The sequence below is a fragment of the Hetaerina americana genome, unplaced genomic scaffold (genome assembly GCF_022747635.1).
Source record: "Hetaerina americana unplaced genomic scaffold, ioHetAmer1.1.p SCAF_6, whole genome shotgun sequence".
Lineage (NCBI taxonomy): Eukaryota > Metazoa > Arthropoda > Insecta > Odonata > Calopterygidae > Hetaerina > Hetaerina americana.
This window is the reverse complement of record NW_027287205.1, coordinates 25,028,538-25,049,403: the sequence shown is the minus strand read 5'-3', so window position 1 is coordinate 25,049,403 and position 20,866 is coordinate 25,028,538. Positions and strand designations below refer to the sequence as shown.

Below are 20,866 nucleotides of genomic sequence, written 5' to 3'. Positions count from 1 at the left end.
TAACATGCCATTTCACTCTTTTAGAATGAAACTCATACTTTCGGAATATTGTGACTCAAAAGTTATGAGATTTTTTTTCTGTAAAGCAGCAAGATAAGCTGTTGGCAATGTAGTTTATTAATTTACTATTGGTAATCAATATGTTTGACCAGTTTGATAGTTAATTGATAGTTGTGATCTTGATAAAATTATTAGTATATCAAAGCAGTGAAAAACCAGAAGCAATATGTGCCTTTTTGATTTTTACAAAAGAGAGGTTGTAAATAATGTTTTATTTGATTGAAATAAATTCTTGTTGCACGGACTAGGTTGAGTGAAGTTTATTTGTAAGAGAGGGATAGTGAAGGTAACAAAGGAGGAAGATCAGGACTGTAATTTCTTTCTTCTTATATGGTGTTTAAACTCTACATAGGTTCTAAAGAGTTATTATTATTATATTATAATGAAGATCTGTATGCTATACTTTTATATGCACTATTTAGGCCTGGGAGTTGATAATATTTTCCAACATTTACAGAAGCCGATGCAAATTTATCTGCTCTTTGTACTTGATTAATAGTAGCCCCTGAATCATATCACAAATGTTTCTTATATTCACAAATCAATTCCTAGGAATTATGCTTGAGAAACTTTTAGAACACCAGGCTTCATTTTAACAGATTTTATAGCCAAATGCTGAGGTCCAAAGATTTCTATTGCGTATTATTATTATGAGCTGTGGCGTAGGGTAGGTTTTTGATGAACCCTGGTACTATGACTGAAGTTTTCTTCACAAGACATCACTGTGATGATTCAATAAATCCTTAAACCCTATGCCTCATGCATGTAGATTAAAATAATTCATTATATCTGAGTAAAATCTACCTTCCTTAATTCTATTCAAAATAAATTCTTATACTCCCTTTACCTCACTTTCTGAGCATTCTCCCCTCTTTTTGCTGTTTTTGAAATCCCATTACCCCTTAGTATTTCTGGCCATATTCTCCAAGACATGCGAAACTAATATCCATTATGAAGTTTTATATTGTCTGTTGATGTGGTACATCTTAGAAGTTACCCTCATGCCAAACATTTTTATATCTTGAAAATTTATGCATTGAGTAACTTAATGTGCACTAGGTAACAAGGAGTTTGTCCGTGGAGGTTGGGCTAAAAAAGCGGCATAAGCATATGAATGGGATTGTTTATGATTTAATGAATGAGGCACAAATGTGAGATGAAAAGTACATGCAAATAACAAATTAATAGCACCAGGGAAAGCTATATAAAGGTAAAATAGATATACAGCATATGGGCCATTCAAGGATTATTTCGTGTAAAATATATTCCAAAGGTTTTTATGTATTTTTTTAGGTTTCCAATTGAAATTTAATAAGTTAAAGTTTTCTCTAATAAATTTTTTTTAAACTTGCATAACATTTTATGTTGACTTCAAGATCTGGATCAAATTGTCCTGGCCATCATCCTAGTGATGCTTTGTACTCTGAATGGTTCTTTCTGTTGTATTCTTGAGAGCTTAGGCAGAAATGGTCTTTCATTGATTGCTGGTGACAAAAACTGCTTCAGGGGTTACATTTTGCAAAAAAAAGATAAGGCAAAATTAAAATGTTTATATTTTGTAATTGCAGGGCAGTTTTCGGGAAAACAAACAAAATTTGCCGTAGTGAAAATTCATCCTTCCTCAAACAGTTAACATGAAAGGGTTTGAGTATAAAAGTTAAATAGTCCTGATATTCTGTATGGGTATTGAAAGTTGTGATTGTATTTTTAATGGATATCTACCAAGAATAGTAGTATGTTAGTGATGCATTATACTATCGTGGATTTAATCCCTTGAAGGTTCTTTTTTCAATTAAGTGGTTCACTAGATGTTAATTTGTGCATGTAGTGCACTTCTAGCATTGTAAGCTTAATAAGATAATAACAGAGACAAAGATTTAACTTAATAAGATACATGAACAGTCCCCTCTTGTTCCTCCATTTCAGATGACGTCAGAAGGTGTGACATTGGATGTTGCTCAGCCAGGTGATATCATTGAAGAGGTGGGTGGGTGTGTTTGTGTGGGTGCATTCTATTTGATACCGTATGTATTCCATGCCATCATGGAAAATGATCAGGCTTGTCTCCAGGGAAAGAATGAGTGATTTGCTGTTTTTAATCAATTTTAGTAGAAATTCTATTTCATGAATTAAATTTTAGGCATGGGAGATAAAAGTCAATTTTTATACATGTATAAATGTTCAAACTTATATTATGTACCTGCTAGTAGTTCAAAAATAGTCTCATCTTTGAAAAAGTTTAGTCCCAGAAAAATGTTTGTGCCAAAATGCTTGTAACAAAAGTATCTTGATTCATTACGAATGCATGATTAATCATTATTAATGATGTCTTTATTATGTAAAAACTCACAACGGGACAATACTTTCCTGAAGGCCATGGTCATTAGCTAATTAGTGATTATATAATTGTATATGTATATATATATATATATATACACACACACACACACACACACACGAGGGTCATCCGGAAAGTAGTACCCGTTCGTGAAATAAAGACACAAAAGTAAATATTAACAAACATAAAAAATTTTATTTGAAAGAGGATACTTTAAACTACTTCTCAACATAATCTCCAAGCAAATTAAGGCATTTGTCATAACGTGTGACAAGTTTCTGTATTCCTGCTGCATAGTCCTTCGCCGCCAGCTCATTGAGATACGAGAGGGACCCATCTTGCACAAATTTTTGCATAATGCAGATGGTGTTTAACAATTTCATGAACAATTGTTCGAGAAACATTGGGAAAATGCTCACAGATGTCATCAATTGTGACGCGCCGATCGTTCCTCACGAATTCGTCAACTGAGCTCACCAGTTGGTCTGTAATGACAGACGGTCTCCCCGAACGCTCATCGTCGTGTGTGTTCCCCCTCCCCATGTTGAAGTTGCGACACCACCGCCGAACAGACGACTCGTCCATTACATTGTCTCCATACACCTCCTTTAATTGGCGATGAATATCACATGGGCGAACGTTTCTTGCATTGAGGAATTTAATCACTGCCCTCACTTCACAACTGGCGGCGTTCTCAATTTTTTTAAACATTGTAAACAATCACAGAAACAACACAGGCAATGCTAGCGTCACGCAACTTGGCTCAGAGAAGGCAGACAAGCCACTGAAGCTATCTGACCTCGTCCAGCGGCTACTCGCGTCGTCAGCACTTCATGCGGCACGAACGGGTACTACTTTCCGGATGACCCTCGTATATATATAATGATATATTAATCAGTTCTTGAAAAGAAAACATTAATGCAACTCCGACAAGATTAGGCATTTCTAAAACGTTTTGTTACAGGATTCCTCAAGATTATTTAGTAATAATTGTGAACTAACAAAACCATAATTTCATTTTTTAAACATAAATCTACCTTTTCACCTTTTGTCTCATATATTTAAAATCTACCATTTTTTTTGCATTTGTTTACTATGTTGACTTTAGGATTTCATTTTCTGAGCTTTTGCAAAATTTTAATATTATTATTTTTTGATCTAGCTTAGTTTTACCATTTTCTCATTGCCTTAAATAAAATGAAATTATTCATTGATTTCTTTCTGATACTTTTATGCACACTCTTCTTCTTTGTTTTTGATTTAAAAACCCTTTCCTAAAAGTATTACATTGATAATATTTCATCATTTGCTTTAGTCAGTACATAAAAGCTTGATTCAAGACATCTGTATCTTTCATAAGAAAATAAACACTGTTACATGATCTATGTTGTCTCATGGTCAACTTAATACCAACATAATTTGTATTTTTTTTAATTATCTTGTCATATATGTTACCCTGTTAATTGTACTCATTGGTCAACTTGAGGACAGGCAGCAATATTTGAGCATGTAATTCAAATGAAAACATAGTAAATACGTATATGTTGCTAACCTTGCCAAATGAAACCATAAAGTGATCAACTTTAGATGTACAGGGTCCGGTGCTTATCTCCAGACAAATTTCAATTTGAATTTCCCACTATAACGTAGTCCCACTGGAGGACACAATTGGCATTTTTGAAAGCTCTAGGCATCTAGTAAACAGTCAAAGCCTCAAAAGGGCTGAGATGATACATACAAGTGCAGAGCACAATCGAAGAGCTGCTATTATTGAAAGTGTTCATGCTGGGCAGTGTAGATATTTCAAAATAGTTCGATTCTCCTGGTTTCCCAGTTCAACTGGTTACGGTATTGTGGCTGTGGAGTTGTATGAAGTATAATGCTTTGCAGAAATATGAGGAAGGTTTCGCTGACCCGGCGAGGAAATATCATTCGAGGAAGCGTGTGCTTGTCTGAATTTTAGTGCTGTACCCTGTACATACTGGAATAATAAATAGGAAAAAGACAAGGGGACCATGGATTACTGACAAGGTAATTAAGTGTGAAGAGGTAGTTAAAATGAACTGAGGGGAAAATTAATAGGACGAAAGAAGCATGAAGGAATCAGTGCAAGGACTTGGAGAGTTTAGAAAGGAAGGGTGACATAGATGTGCTATATGGGAAAGTGAAAGATCTACCAGGAAGTGAGAGGGGAAAACCTTGGTACACTATTATATATGTGGGAGGAAAGATACTGTTAGAACCGGGAAGAGAGATCTGAGGAATGATTGAAGAAAATGTGGGAGGAAGAGTTTTTATGGGTTAATTAATAGCATTATGTGTGAGGAACTTTACCAGGAGATTTTTTCATGGCAGCATGTTCGTTATATTTCAATTCAAGTTTTACATCTAGTATCACTTTGTGGATATTCTTCGCCATTTCTGGAGTTGTAACCTCATTTGGTCAACCAATGCAATGCTCATCTTGACAGCTCATACAGCCTCGTTTAAACTCTGCTACCCAATATTTTACTGTTGTGAACAAAGGAGGAGACTCACCCAGAGTAGAATCCAGCTCAGCATTTATATTGGTTTGGCTGAGGCCTTTCAAATAAAAGTATTGTTTCACATAACGATGACCAATTTTCTTCATTTTTACAAATTCACTGAAAACTTTTGCTATTGATGGCTGCCAAACAAATACTAAACAACGTGGCATCTTCAAACTTTGAACATATGCTTAATAGATTGCGTACTTTCTAATGCATTGATATTTTTCAAACAATTACCACCATCTCTAGGTCAGGTCGGGTATTAGTGGCCCCCCATGTAGATTGATGGGTAGGAGACTTATTCGTAGCATTTGCATGTCTCAGTCTGGTGCGAGTGGTGGATGATGAGTCCATGGGCAGTGTTAAGAAGAGGAGATAGACAGGGATGTCCATTATCGACTACACCCTTCAACCCATTTGTAGAGGATAATGAAAAGATGCCATGAGAGAAACTGAATATAGGAATGCAAGTTGGTGGGGAATCCATAAAATCAATTATTTGTGGATGATCAAGCTTTATTAAGCCAGTGAAGCCAAGGGGTTACAGTCATTGCTGTACACATTAGAAATTCAGTGTGATAGATCTGGAATGAAAGTCAATGTAAGCTAAACTAATGTTATGTGGGTCTCCATCCAAAATGTACAAGTACATCAAATGCTAGACTACCAAATAAATTGAAAAAAGTATTGAATGAACATGTCATGCCTATTTTTTTTAAATACTTTCTTAAATGATCGTTCTTCATTCTGTAATTTACTATATGCAACCTGTGTCATTTTTCTTTGTTGCACTGAAGTTACATCCAGTTGCTTTTTCCTTAAATTTCAGGTCATAACTGTACCATATCTTGTGGACTATGAAGAAGTTGTGACAGATGATACCTACACACTGGTGAGTGAGTTTCTCTTTGGCTTTTCTTTTATTGTCATGCCTTTGGTATTCCTACCCAGTTATTACATTTCTGCCTGTGGAAAGATATTGGAAAAATTATAATTCTTACATTTTCTTATTAACAAATCCAGTTTCTCTTTCAGTTCAACTTGAAATACTATTTATAATAATTGATGATTGACTGAATAAGAAAAACAGATGTGCAATTTGTTTTAAGATTTAAACTAGTATATTCTGAACTGGTGTCATTCTCAAATATCTTTGGGACTGTCACTTCTAGCATGCTTAGAACAGATTGCATTGCTCCTCTTCTAGGAATTGGGGATATACTTCAATGATTAATGATTCAAACTCTCTGCTGCCATGGGTATTTTGGATGCTTATGATGGTGGAGAATATTGCTCAATTACATACTTTGTAGCATTCCTGGGAAATAGCATGAGGAAGCAACCCCTTGGTTCAAACGAAGGGTAGCCTGAAATTTCCAGATGAACACTGCTGTCACAAAACAATAAGGAGGGTCCTAGTTTCCATTATTATCATGTTGGGGGCTATTGTTAGAAGCTAACATGAGCCTTCAGGGTTATAAGCTCTTAAAGAAATTTGTTACCGCTTGGCAATTTAGGAACATTTCATAGAACTTCATATTTCCTGGAATTTTCAGGTCTTTTTCCAAGGTTTGATCCTCAGAGTATTACTACTTTTTGTTCAAGACTGCTTATCATGCTAAAGGAAAACCTATTCTTCTATAACGTTGAGGTTGTACTCTCTGACTCTAACCTCTCAACCATATGGTATAAAGAATGAACTCAATATTTCAATTGGTTGTGAAGAAAACTTAGAGGAATATTATAGATGGAAGAATGCTAACTGCATCATGAGATGAGAAGTATGGTGTATGAAGTGTGTTCAGAAAAGTGAGAGGTGGCCCCATTTTACTGTAAGAAAGGTTGGTCTTAATCCTTTAAATCATTGGGTAAGTCAAGAAGAGAGCAGAACATCAAGAGTTTTTATTTTTTAGACCAAATCAAAAATTGTAATAAACATTTCCAGCTAGTCCCTTTTTTCCTTTGTTTTGAGTTTTAGAAAATTTGTATTTCAACCCATTTGATTTGAAAGAAGAAAAGTAATTATTGTTAAAATGAGAACAGTGGTAAATTTAGATATTGCTGATAGGATAATGATGACTAATTTGATGCTGTTGCTGTGCATAAGTAATTTAAAAAGCTTCAGTTCACTTCTTTTATCTCATTTAAAAAAAAATCTACTTAAGAGTGCTGTAATTAAAAGGCGTTCTCCTAATAACAGGCATTTGATGGTCTCTAAAATGTGAAAATTAATTATTTATCAGTTTTTTGTTCTGAAAGACCTGTCATTGAAATCCATTTATAATAATAACATATTTATTTTTCCATTGGTCACAGTGTACGGTATTGAGAATACATGAAAGGTGTATAGGACTCATCAATGGGATATACTACCTTGATCAAAAAGTTCCCGGAATAACCACCGTGTGGCGCTCCCATCGTTCCGATTTGAGTTCTGTTTTTTTTGTTAAATTGGTACATCTGTTGTTGATATTCCCTTTAAATCTTAGTGTCATAACTTGACATTTGCAAAAGTTACGTAGCCAAGAGTACATCTATCTCTGTGTGTGTTGGCGATTTTTTACAATTTCAGAAATGGATTTAAATTTGCAACAACGAACTTGTATTAAATTTTGCGTAAAAAACGGATTTAGTGGCGCACGGACGTTGGAAATGTTGGAAAAGTGTTTCGGCAACGATTCTCTAAAAAAAACGGTCGTTTACCAGTGGCACGAGCGGTTCAGAAGTGGTCGTGAGTCAATCGAAGATGATGAACGCAGTGGCAGACCATCGACATCGAAAGTCAGTGAAAAAATTGATAAAGTAAAAGAAATGTTGGTCAATAACCGCAAATTAACCATCAGAGAAATAGCGGAGGACTTGAACATTGCCTATGGATCCGCCCAAGACATTGTGGTTAATGATTTGGGTTTCCGTCGTGTAGCATGCCAAAAGACCTCAATTTCATGCAAAAAAGAGACCGTGTTGACGTCGCAAAAGACATGATTTGCGAGGCTGAATCCGATCCCACATTCATCAAAAGGATCATTACTGGAGACGAGACGTGGGTTTATGAGTACGACACGCAATCCAGACATCAGGCAAGTGAATGGCGTTCACCAAATGAGCCGAGACCAAAAAAACCACGTCGTTTTCAGTCAAAAAAGAAGGCAATGCTGACGGTTTTCATGGATTACAACGGTGTAGTGCATCATGAATTTTTGCCAGAAGGCCAGACAGTAAACAAAGAGTATTATTTGGGCGTTATGAGACGTTTGCGTGAAGCAATTCGCCGAAAGAGACCAGAAATGTGGGCAGAAAACTCGTGGATTTTGCACCATGATAACGCACCGTCGCACAGTGCTATCATTATTCGTAATTTTTTGACGAAAAATGCAACAAATACCATCCAACAGCCACCGAATTCACCTGATTTGGCTCCCTGTGACTTCTTTCTGTTCAATCGAGTTAAAAAACCATTACGGGGAACGCGTTTTAGCAGCCGAGAGGAAGTAATGGAAAAATCGCAGGAAGCACTGATGGACATACCGAAAACCGAATATAAAAAATGTTTCGAGGATTGGATCAAGCGCTGGCATAAGTGTGTTGCAGTCGATGGGGATTACTTTGAAGGGGACAATATAGATTTAGATGAATAAACTTGTATTTTTAATTTTCTGAATAAATTCCGGGAAATTTTTGATCAAGGTAGTAGATCACCTTATTCCCAAATAGAAATACAAAATACAGTTATAACAGGAAACTGATATACACTTAAGGAAAACATAAATATTCATTTACACTATAATAACACTCATGAACCAGATATGAAAATATATTCTTGTTGAATGGTGACATTTTTGTCTCATTTTTTAACTGGCTAGGCAGATAGTTGAACAATTTTGTGCATATCGATGCTGGCACTTGAGCTACCGTAGATATGCTTAATGTTTTCAAATGTATGACTTCACATCTTCTGGTATTGTGCCATTGATAACTGTTATTTATTGTCAAGTCACTCTTGTTTTTTCAAAGAATAGACCACTGCATGATACATATATATGCAAGGTAAAGTTCATATTCCCAAATATTTAAAAGGAGGTCAACAATGAGTGTGATAAGGTTGATTCTACATTTATGAGCCTTACTATTTTTTCTGAACTAAAATTACTTGATTTAATCAGGATGATGTTCCCCACATTAAAAATCTATGAAAAGTTCAGAGTAAAACAGGCCATAATATAACATTTTGAGGACCTCTAAACTAAAAGGGTTTTAAAACTGATATCTGGCAGCAAACTGAATTAATTTTCTCACATACCTGGGAGATATGTTCATCCCACTTAAGATGTTGGTCGGCATGTAACCCTAAATTTTAAATTTTCTACCACCATGGTTTCACGCATCTTACTCTGAAAGTCTAAATTGTGGGTTACATCCTGCCTTAGAGAATACAGCATCATTTGTGTTTTACCATTGTTAAGGACCATGCCATTACTTTCACACCAGTCATACATTGCCTTATCCACATTTCACCTGAAGCCAGTAAGTTATTCAACAAATTACAGGCGTTCATGATGCTCACATCATCAGCATACATACACATTTATTCCAGTTAACCACTAAATAATGGGTAGATAATTAATAAATATTTGCAATTTATTGGGCATAGCACAGACACCTGAGGTACTCATTTGTCTTCAATGGTGCCTGGCTCAACTTTGTGGGAGTTCATGTTCTTAGAATGAAGAACACAGTATATTTTGCCACTGTTATTTATTTTGGTACAACTAGTTTCAACGCTTAGGCATCATCATCAGGTACCTTATGATGATGCCTAAGCGTTGAAATTAGTAGTGCCACAATAAACAACAGTGGCAAAATGTACTGTGTTCTTCATTCCAAGTACTCCTTTGGTTACCTGGAGTGGAGATGAGAGAAAAGTATTTCCATATTTGTAGAAAAGAGCCTTTTGTTGTTGGTTAGATGAATATGTCTTTAGCCAACTCAGCAACTCCTCTTATACTGAGCACCTTTCTGTACTTTATCTCTTCCATTTCATTTTAATATACCTTTTTCAGGATTTTTCTTTATAGCTCATCCTGTTCAATTTATGTTTTGCAAACATCCTAGTCCATCATATCTCAAAATATGCCTAAGGATGGTATCTATACATTTCAGTGTCATCAATTCACTTAAATTCTCACCCACATATTTCCCTCAGTAATCATTCCATGTAGCCTTCATTGTTTTATCATCACTGGTAGGACCACATTTCTATTGATACCAATCTTCTCTCTGACTCTGCTTCTGTCTGTGCCTCCCCTCTCTGGTGAAGTACTGACCTATTTTTTTGTGTTTTCAGGATGAAGAGCAGACATACGTAGCTGAAACAGAAAATATATTGTCCCAAAGCCCACCATTGCCTGCTCCTTTAGTTGATCGTAAGAGGAACAGCAAGGAGAGAGAAGTGGCAATTATTCTAGCAGATGGTGGGAGGACGTTGCTGCCCAAGGAGAAGGAAAATGAAGTCATAGTCATGCAGGTGGGTGCCCGTTTCACTTGTAACTTCTTTTTTATCATTTAGCTGAATTCTGCTATAATTTAGCTGAATCAACTGTGTCAATCTTTACTATTAGCAAGTTTTGTTGCCAACAGATCCTTACAGGTAAATTACTCAATGTTTAGGTGATGCAAATGGTAAGCATGCATCCTTCAACCATTTCTTTTATAATATGATTTGCTATAATATCATAAAGGGTGACAAATTAGGGACAAGTTTTATGAGGTTAGGATTCATTTTTATAGTGATATTAGCTTTGAAAAGTTTTATTCTCAATTGTAGTAACCGATTCCTGTAAAGGTTTTCTGTGAGCATAGTTGGTCTTGGTGGAATACTTGGGTTTTCACTATGGCTCTGGACTTATCATATCTTGCTATCTCATGAATTAGTGGTGTACCAGAGGTATATTAAATGTTTCTAAAGAATTTAATTTGTCAATAACTATTATGATTTTCCTAGTAATTAATCCCACTTTTGAAAAGAAGGAATTCTTTTCTTAATTTCATTTTCTCTTGATGACCAAGAAATGTTAATAAGATAGGTAAAGTCTAAAAGTTGATGGTAATTGCATTATCAAGTATTTTTATGAGAGTTTCAGTGGAATATTAAGTTTTGATTTCACTAAATTCAACTATTACCTGGCATCTACAGGGCACAGCAGTTAAATCCAGACAAATGAAACTTATGTTGTAAAGCAAATGTATTTAAAAATACAAATGAAAATCCATCTACGTACAAGTAGTGGTATCTGTCAAGAGTAATATTACTCAATGTAACCCCCTTCAGCTGCAATGACCACCTCCAATCTTGTCCTGAATCGATCGCATGAACTCTTTAAAACAGCGCTGTCCATATTCGTGAATACTACTACGATAGCGGTGCGTAGCGATGTGACATTTGGGTGCCTCGTCTTATTGGTAACTCTTTCGACTACACTGCAAACATAATAGTGGAGAGAGGTTTTTCGCCAGGTTAGTGAAACCTTCCTCAGACTTCTCCGAAGCATTATACTTTACCACAATATTGGAAACAGTTGATCTGGGGTACCCGAAGAATCGAACAATTTCACTGGGTGAATGCCCTGCACGAACAATTTTGATAATAGCACGTCTTCAATTTTACTCTGCACTTGTAGGTAACATCTCGGCCATTTTGAGGTTATGAATGTTTACTAGATGCCTATAGCTTTCAAGGATGCTAATATCAACCTTCAGTGGAACTTTGATATGGTGGAAAATTCAAATTGAAATTTGTCCAGAGATAAGTGCCGCACCCTGGACAGTAACTTGACTCTTGATCAGGGTTACCAAACTCAAACTAGTTTTTTGCTTTGGTATATCTGCCTAAGGAAGTAATTTTAAATACCAGGGATTATGTATCTGTGTAATGCTTGAACTTATAAAGTTGCTGGGTATCAATTTCACACTCATGGTTCTTGGCCTATACTTTCTTGTATGTCATAGTTTCTGGTTGAATTTGGATAGAAAATTACTTTCCAATCGAGCCGTGGCCACAGATGTTTTTCCAGCAATGGATATAAGGTTGTCATCATGCATTTAATTTTGTGTATACATACTTAGCAAAACTAGAGCAGGTAGAACAGTTTACTTATCTCAGAAGTGTTTTGGACCAACACGGTCAAAGTAGTAGGAGAAGAATTGCACTAGGCAAAGATGCTTTCACAAGGAAGAGGGAGTTGATGACATGGACATTGAGTAAGGATATTAAGAAAAGACTTGAAAGAGGATAGACGTAAAGTGGAGGCTTTTGAAATGTGGGTGTGAAGAAGAATGGAGAAGGTGAAATGGACCGAGAAGAAAACAAATGAGGAAGCCCTTGGTATGGTTGGCGAAGAGAGGGGTTTGTTGGGAGAAATCCTATGGAGGTAGGAAAAATGGATGAAGGGTGTATTGATCGGCAGTGGGATGTTGGAGACTGTAATAGAGGGGAGAATGTTAGGCAAACAAGGAAAGGGCAGGAACAAGCTAGGGATGTTGGACGGGATGAAGGGAGGAAGGAGGTACTCGGAGATGAAGAGGGGTCTTATGTAGAGTAGGTTGCTGGATTGTGTTTTGTTAGGAGTCACAAAATATTTATTTGGTTATTGTGTCTATCCAAAAACCTATCTCAACCGGTAGATTACCTTATAATAATAATACTTAGCAGAAAGTGAACCCAGTTTTATCATGAAATTTCTTGGTTTTTGTATGATCCTTCGGAGTTACTTCTTGCTACAAAAAGTTTTTCTGAAAACAAGCATAAAATCCCCAGTTTAACATTTGGATTGTTTATTACAGTCAGTCATTCTATGTCAAGTATAAGCAACATCAGATCAGAATTAAATAAGGTAATGGCCGAGAAATTAATATTTCATCATTAGATAATGTTCCTTTTCATTAGTGGGTTTTATAATAGTGCATATTGCCAGCTTCCTCAACGACGCTTTGTCTCAGTGATGAATCAGGCTCAGTGAACTACTTGTAGTTCTACCGACAGCTTTAATCATTAACTTCATAAGAATTCTCCAAAGGAACCTATTAGAAGAAGAATAATCTACATCAATTCAAATCTACCGATATCGCTTTCAAGTTTATATGCACCTACCCAAAAAATCAGTTGTTGGATAACATAGTGTCCAGTGACGCGGAAAACATGGGGAGTTTTGTATTTTTTGGTGAAAACCCTTAAGCAATTATATTTAGACCTTGTTTGGACATGATTAGAACTAATTGAAACCTCTATGGTTGGTCTGTGTATTGTTCCTTGATACAAGAATTTGAATTGATTGATCCATAGCTTTCAAAATATGTGCACGTGCTGAATGGAAATTCTTTAGTAAATAAGACTGCTGAGGTCTCAAAATAAGATGAAAGATAGAAAAGAGAGGCTTCTTGGAAAGAGTTAGACCTGAAATCCAAGGAGAGTTAACTTCTCAAAAGTACAGAAAGAGAAGTTGCTCACATTTATGAAGAGGCTCCGTATTGATGGAGTTTAATTTGTTTGAAGTGTGTTCATGTGTTGTAATTGTATCATATAAGTTGTATATTCTCTTGAGCATTATTTGATTTCCAGCAACTTGCTGGAACTAGTCTGTAGCTACCAAGTTTTTCTATCTTTTTTAGCTTGATTAGTTTTACTATCTTTAATTTTGCTGTCATGAAAGAACCCTTCTTGATTATCATTTTCAATTTCTTACTGCTACAAACAATTGTTCTTGCATTTTAGATTAATATTTTTTCAAGAGGACTGCAATATTGACATGCAAATTGCCCTCTTCTCCATTATACATTGTGTTTAAAAATTTTCATTTTTCATGGATATTTTCCTCAAAAATTGACCGTGTTTTTGGAGAACATTGTACCATGGAAAGTATGATAGTTTAATAAATCTAGTATTTACCTCCTGCCTAAACTTCTTGGCTGCTACCTGGCTTGCTTATGTCTCAGGCCAGCTCTGCTGGTGAATGAAAGCCCAATGTGTAGCATTAGAATACCTGAAAACAAATATGCAAGGCCTCTTAAAGTTTAACGTGGATTTCCTTTTGTAAACACTAACAGAAGACAGCACTATTTTAGACTAAACCATAATTTAAGTAATGAAGATGTTTCTCTATCCACCCTAAGTTATATTTATTTCAAGTGTGCTTTCCTCATTCATGGTTTTTTCAACAAATACTAGAAAAAATTGACAATGACTTAGCCATTACAATGAAATTTATTTAGAACCAGCATGTTTGGAAGACTATTACACCTGAAAAAGAAAATTGTATTCTATTCTCATATAATAATTCTTAGGAATTTGATGGGCCTATGAGATGCATTAACAACAATAGGACCAAAAACAAATTTGTCCTGAATTCATTCTATGAGAATGCTTTAATCATTTCTACCATTTTATAATTTGCAACATTTCATCCTGTGTGTGGATTATAAATTTGAAAAAGTTGATTCCTATATGATTATAAAGGACCTCTGTGGACTATTATGCATACTCCCTTTTAGGAGGGAAGTACTATCACTCTTCTACCATCACTCTCATCCCTTGAAGAAGCATTAGCTACAGTTTATAGCTAACTTTTTGTATTTAGGCAGATTTTTCTCCCTAGAAAAAAGAACTGACAACACCAGAGTTTTGTCTGCTTAAAAGTGATGGGATTGTAAAGAGGTGGGTATTAACTACCTAAGTTGTGACTCTGCCCCCTAACATTCACAATGAAGTTTATTTTCAACACAGCTGGACTTCAGAGTCAAAATAGAAAAGTGTAAATATTTTTTCATGTCATTAGGATTCTTCATAGAGAAAAAATAACCTTGTAAATGATTGGAAATTATTCATCAGTTTTATAATATTTCCTGATTTAATCTAAGGTACTTGAATTCTTTGCATGAGAATTGCGAGTAGTCCCAAGTAACTTATAAGCTAATATTTGTTGCTGGTCTGAATTTTGGTACTTTTTTTTTCTTAGAAATTCAGGGCAAGGTGCTGGAAATAAGTTCAAAGCATTCATTGAAATTTGGAAATCCATGGAAGTTTAAGTAATTATTAGATTGATCAATGGGATAATTAGAGCCCTCAGCTGTTTCAGTTATAGCTACCAACCTCTCCATTTGCCTAAAAACACTGGAAATATCCCCTTGATTAACAGAATTTGTGATTTTCAGAGTGAGTGTTGGTCAAATTTAAAAATAGACTTTTATCTTTACTACTATTATATTGCTTCATACTATATGACATTGTTTTAAATGGTCATAGTACCCATACACCTTTTTTATCAAGTGTATTATATTTGGAATGTTGCCTCAGGTGAAGACATTGTTTCTACTATTTAAGTTTCTCTCCCATCTGCCTCCTTCTGGATTGTTAATATACCTTATACTTGTTTGCTCACAGGACACTGGACAGGAGGTAAGAGAGAAGGTGGCTGATGAAGAAGATGAGGAAAGTAATGTTAGTCTAAGGCGCTCATTTGTGGCACAGGCATATTACCGCTCTTACCTCCTAGAGAAGGAAAGGCGGGAAGAGGAGAAGGCCTCTGAAGCAGTGGCCAAAATCAGCACAAGCCCAGCACCAGATGCAGTAGACAATGAAGGGTATGTGAAGGTGGAGGAAGTATTGGAGTTCAATGTTGCAAGTGAGAAGGTGGATCTACCCGAGGAAGAAACAGAAGCAAACCAGGAGATCTCTGTTCCCATGGAAGTACTGCCTACCGTGGTAGAAGTGAATGGGGTCAAAGAGTTGGAGGTGGCTGGGCCAGAACTTGCTACTGCTGTACAAGAAGTGGTGGAGTCTCAAATTTGTGAAGAGGGGCCCCCCAAAGCTGTATGTTGCAAGAAGAAGATGCTGGCCATTAGCAAGAGCATAGAATTGTCTCGAAGTTTAGAGCTGTCTGAAAAGAAGATAAAGCCAGAGACTTTTGTGGTGGAAAGTGATTTGGATGTGCTGGTAGAAGCCTGTAGATCAAGGGAAGTGAGTTGGAACTCAATGGTGGAGAAAACTCCTGTTGAAAGTGTTGAGCTGCCTGTGGAGGCAGAAGGTCAACCTTTAGAGACAGAAATAGCCAATGATGCTGTGCTGTCAGATAGTGAGGAAGATGGTGGTGTTATGGGTGGGACAGACCAAGTGAATACTCACGCAATTAGACAAGTTAGAACTCAGAAGGTCTCTAGCAAAGCTTCTTTGAAATCTGCCAGAGGAGACAGAAGAGGCATGTCTCAGGTAAGAGCTTGATAGTCCAAAAACAATTTTCTTTCTCAAGCACAAGGCTGCCTTTTTCATGGAGTACAATATGAAATGTGGAATTTTTTATTAATCCATTCATGGTGTATTTCCATGTGAAACTGTTGCAATGAAAAATAAATATCTCAACATCAATACGGATTGTCAATCTAAGGAATGGTTTGTAGCAACTTGCCAAACTCTTCCACTGCCTCCCAGTCTCTTTAAAGCTCTTGTGCCCTACATCATCCATTATCTGTGATACTGATAGTTGTGGCTCTTCAATTGTAATTCTTCCCCTTATTACCTTGAAAGGTTGTTGTTTTATAAAGGTCTTTGCTAGACAGTTATGATCTTTGGTAGGCTATCGTGCCTCAGGATGTAACAAAGTTATTTCCTTCTTTTTTATTCAAGTGTCCTTTTTAATTTTCTCTCTTTGACTAATCTCCAAAATTTATCTTCATTTTTAATCCAGAACATTTTATTTTCACCATTCTTTGGTAGTGCCACATTTCCATTGCCTTCAATCTTCTTTTCTCTGCTTCTCCTATCATTCTCATATCACATGTATAGGGATGTAAATTAGAGAAATTTCCTCTATCCATCTGCTGCTTAATTTTTTTATTTCCCTGTCCTCAACATTATCTTAACATTTAAAGTTTCTATTCTAACTCATTTAGCCCTCATCTCTTCTCTGCTGCTGCTGTCGTTCTGATTTGCAATGATTTTGTGTGGTGACAAATGTGGAAGACTGCCTTTCCTGCTGCCAAGAACAACGCATGGCCCAGTAGGCCAGGTTCTGTAGTTCCCAGGAATCATATTTATAATTGTGTCATCATAAGTCTGTTGAATAATGATTAAGGTGGCTTCCCAGTGCCTTCCTCAATAGAGTTTTTAACCCGACACAGTTACTGAAGTGCCTGCCCCACTACTGCCCGTTGCCTTTGCCGCTGCCTAACTGCAGAACAGAAGCTGCATGGAGTACATTTGTCAGGCTCCTACCCTTTGATTTGATTTGCATAGGCGGCCCAACCAAGAGAAGTTATCATTGCTTTTGCCAACATACCTCTAAGGGTCATGTCACACGAGCCCTTCCACCGCATCGACATCTTTTGTCATTGTAATTCATTCCTATATCTGTTCAAGTACTTGTATCTGTACTAGTATGAGTGCATTATTCTTTTCTTCAATTGAATTGTTCACTCCCTCAATGTACATGTAGTAAATTGAGGGAGCGAACAATTACATGAGCCTGACTTTTGACCTGTGCCTTTATACATAATTTTGTTGTCACTGTCATCACTTCCTCTTCCATATTGATTAAATGCAATGAAATAAGTAATTATGATTATTCATTCATATCAAAATTCATGTGTTATATGTACTTACTTGTGCTAGGGGTGATGGTGACTTCATAGTCTTAGGTGGTGGATAAGAGCACTTAGTTAAATTTGTTAGAGTTCAAATGATAATTTTGTACACAAGGACATTAATTTGTATGATATCTCATTTATCTCCACATGGCTGAGATGTGCTGGTATGCTGTCATGTCTCAGGATGTATCATATCAATTGCCCTCTTCTCCTTTAAATATTCCTCATAGGTTTCTCTTTTCATCCATTCTTCATAGTTTGTTACTTTTCATTTTCTCCATTATTCAAGAGTATCACATTTCAAATACCTCTAATGTTCCCTACTCAGTTGCTTTTATCATTCACATCTTGCATTCATAGAAGTTGAAATGTAGGAATAGTTCTAAATTACTGTACTTTTGTTCTTTTATGCCACTTTTAGTATTTTAATATCTTATAGTATGAGATATTTACATTACCATTAGAAGGGATCACTTCTATATCCAATTGATACTGTGCCTAGAAAAATTTTCTGATTTGATTTGTTTATTATTTGTTGTGTATGAATCATGTAATGTGCCTTAGTATTCTTCAGAAAATATCCTACTTCCCACATTTCTTTGACGCCACCTACAGTAAGTTACCATAAAAAGAAAAACACTAAGAGTCAATGTATGACTGTGATGCGATATCCCCAGGGCCCACGGTTCAGGATACCTTGCAGTGAGCCTGCTCCTCCCAAGAGGAAAAAGAAAGAGGTCACCAAGCAGGGGCTGAAGTTTATCCAAGTCATAGCATCAGAGGAGTTAAGGGCTAAGAGGCAGCAGCTAGACTTGATGGAGGTGGAGGATATCTTGAAGAAAAACTTCTCGGGGAAGAAGACAATTCAAGTAAGCGAAGTGGGTCCTTCAGGGAAGGTGTTCCATGTGGAGCCAACCATCGTCAAGCTGAGGGGCATTCCATTGATACCAGGCCAAATGATACGCTCCAACAGCACTGCCAGTACTGAGACTGCTGTGAAAAACGGCTCAACAAAGGTACCATGGAGACAGGTCAGTGGCTGCTCTTATATTTCACAAATTGTATGAAATGGAGACTTTTCTTTGCTTAAGTGGGTACCATTGATGGAACTTGCTTCGGCAAAAAAAGATGCTCAGTAGTTGTATGATTATTATTGGTATTCTCCTATTTAAGGTAGTTTTGAATGGACGTTAGCAATACTTGTACAACAGTACGATGATAAATTTCTTTGCTTCTCCAAAGAAAACACAACCTGATATTTGACGCAATGATAAACCCTTCTTCAATTCTTAATGCTTTCTCTCTTAATTTTCTCCAACTTACCTATCCTATTTCTATCCTTTTCTTGTTCTTTTAATGTTCTCCCCCTCTTTCACAGACTTCAACATCCTATTGGTAATTAAAATGCTCTGTATCCACCTTCAATACCTCCTTAGTAGTTAGATATAAAAAATGTCAATTCTATTTACCAGATGAAATCTGTTGCACAAAAATGAATATGACATGAGAAACATTCATTTGCTGAAATTGAGTTTTTGAAAATTAAGTTATTTATAAAAATATAAATCTAGCTGAGTCATTCGGGTAATGGCAGTTGTCAGTTTAAAAGTAGCTCCTCTTCTCAAGGCAAATGCAGCCTTACAGTACATGGGTGTGACAACAGGTGCACTTAGTTAATTACAATCACATTAAGGCCAAGGTTTATAAACCTTTGTTTCATATAAAATCACTTGACTGGCATCCTTTTATTGATTAGCAATCAGAGTTGCATACACAGTCGTAATAAATTTGGGGGAGGCAAACGACAGCTGAGGTCATTTGCATATTGCATTCATTCCATAAAATATTGATTGTAGATCAGGAATATTGAGCTATCATAATTTTTCAAACTGCCTTCTTATTTTCGTCTTCTGTCATATGGCCACAATAGTTATTTATTTGTCCTATGACTTCAAAGTTAAAGCTAAATGTGCAATGAACAAATTAATTACCATGGTTAAATAGTCCAGACCATTCAACCGTGAAACTTCTAACTGTTGCATTGATATAATTGCAAACAAGAAGACCAGAATATGTGTAATATTAAGGAAAACAGAAAGCATAGAAAGAACTCATTGCTAAAAAAAATATCATAATATCGTTTCAGCAACTAAAAACACTTTCTACGAAAAAATGAAATGTCAGACAAAGAGGAATGCAGCTGATGAAAATGTTTTTATAAATAGCTGAGATGGCAAGACAGATGTAAGCTACCCATAGAAATCCCACATCAAAGTAAGATCTTTTTACCAATCAGTGGCTGCATATTTAGTTGATTAATTTACGGTAAACCTTTGCTAATCTGGGATGTATGGTGCCAGAGGTTGTTTGGATTAAGTGGGGATTTGACACATTTGACTCCAAGAAGAATTTTTCACCACGATTCTATGAAGCTTAATCTCCAATGACTTAAAATAACTTTATGTATGGTAAAAAGGAAGCCTCAAGTGTAAAAATCTCTTTTGCCAAGTTGAAAAAATCCTAATCAAGTAAAATATGTTACAGATGTCCACAGAAATTAGGTAGTTGTAACAATTGAGTAATTTCTGGCGTGATGTGGTGAAATTCAAACATAATAAAGAATGGATAGGAGCAATTTGGCACTAGATAAGATTTATTGGCAACCAACCTGAAGATAATATAATACATCACATCCCAGTCATACAATAACTCTAGTAGCAATTTTCAACTTGATAAGATTGATTGATGATCAACCTGTAGATGATGTAATGCATGGAAACCCGGCCGTACAATAAATCTTATTTAGTGGAAAATTGCTATTATCCGTTCTTTATTTTATTACTCAGAAATTAGCTCTGTCATTCTTAAATAACTTAAATCAGCAATGATAATGTGTTATTAGCTATCTTAACAATGATATTATCCCATTTATGTGACACATTAATATACATCAAATAAATCTATCAGGTTTTTATTCAATGAATCTGAACTTAAATTAACCAAAGTGTATTACAGCTGACCACTTTCTATCAGCAACATCATATTATTGATTGCAGTTGAATTCCATTAGATATTAGCAGAGCTAGTAAAATTCTATGTACAAATACCTGTAAAGTTGACCAAATTAACAGCTGCTGACAAATGAAATGCTCTTGAGAGCATTTTTTCATTCTCATGATCATTATGGTAACAATAATCAACCATATGATGATGTAATGAGTTACAAAATGCATATTAATAAGTTTGAAATTATGTTAAGATTATTCCTTGAGGAATTTCAGTGCTACATGGCTATTTTATTGAAATT

The 20,866-nt window shown here is 35.8% G+C and overlaps 1 protein-coding gene across 1 annotated transcript in view; it reads left to right on the top strand.

The window, feature by feature from the left end:
• LOC139695282 (uncharacterized) overlaps nt 1-20,866 on the top strand; it is a 39,179-nt gene that overhangs the window by 5,030 nt on the left and 13,283 nt on the right. Inside the window, exons 4-8 of the mRNA XM_071593978.1 lie at nt 1,987-2,043; nt 5,759-5,821; nt 10,274-10,453; nt 15,362-16,186; nt 18,237-18,590. Of these exons, the coding sequence (XP_071450079.1) occupies nt 1,987-2,043; nt 5,759-5,821; nt 10,274-10,453; nt 15,362-16,186; nt 18,237-18,590 (1,479 nt within the window). The remainder of the gene's footprint in view (nt 1-1,986; nt 2,044-5,758; nt 5,822-10,273; nt 10,454-15,361; nt 16,187-18,236; nt 18,591-20,866) is intronic.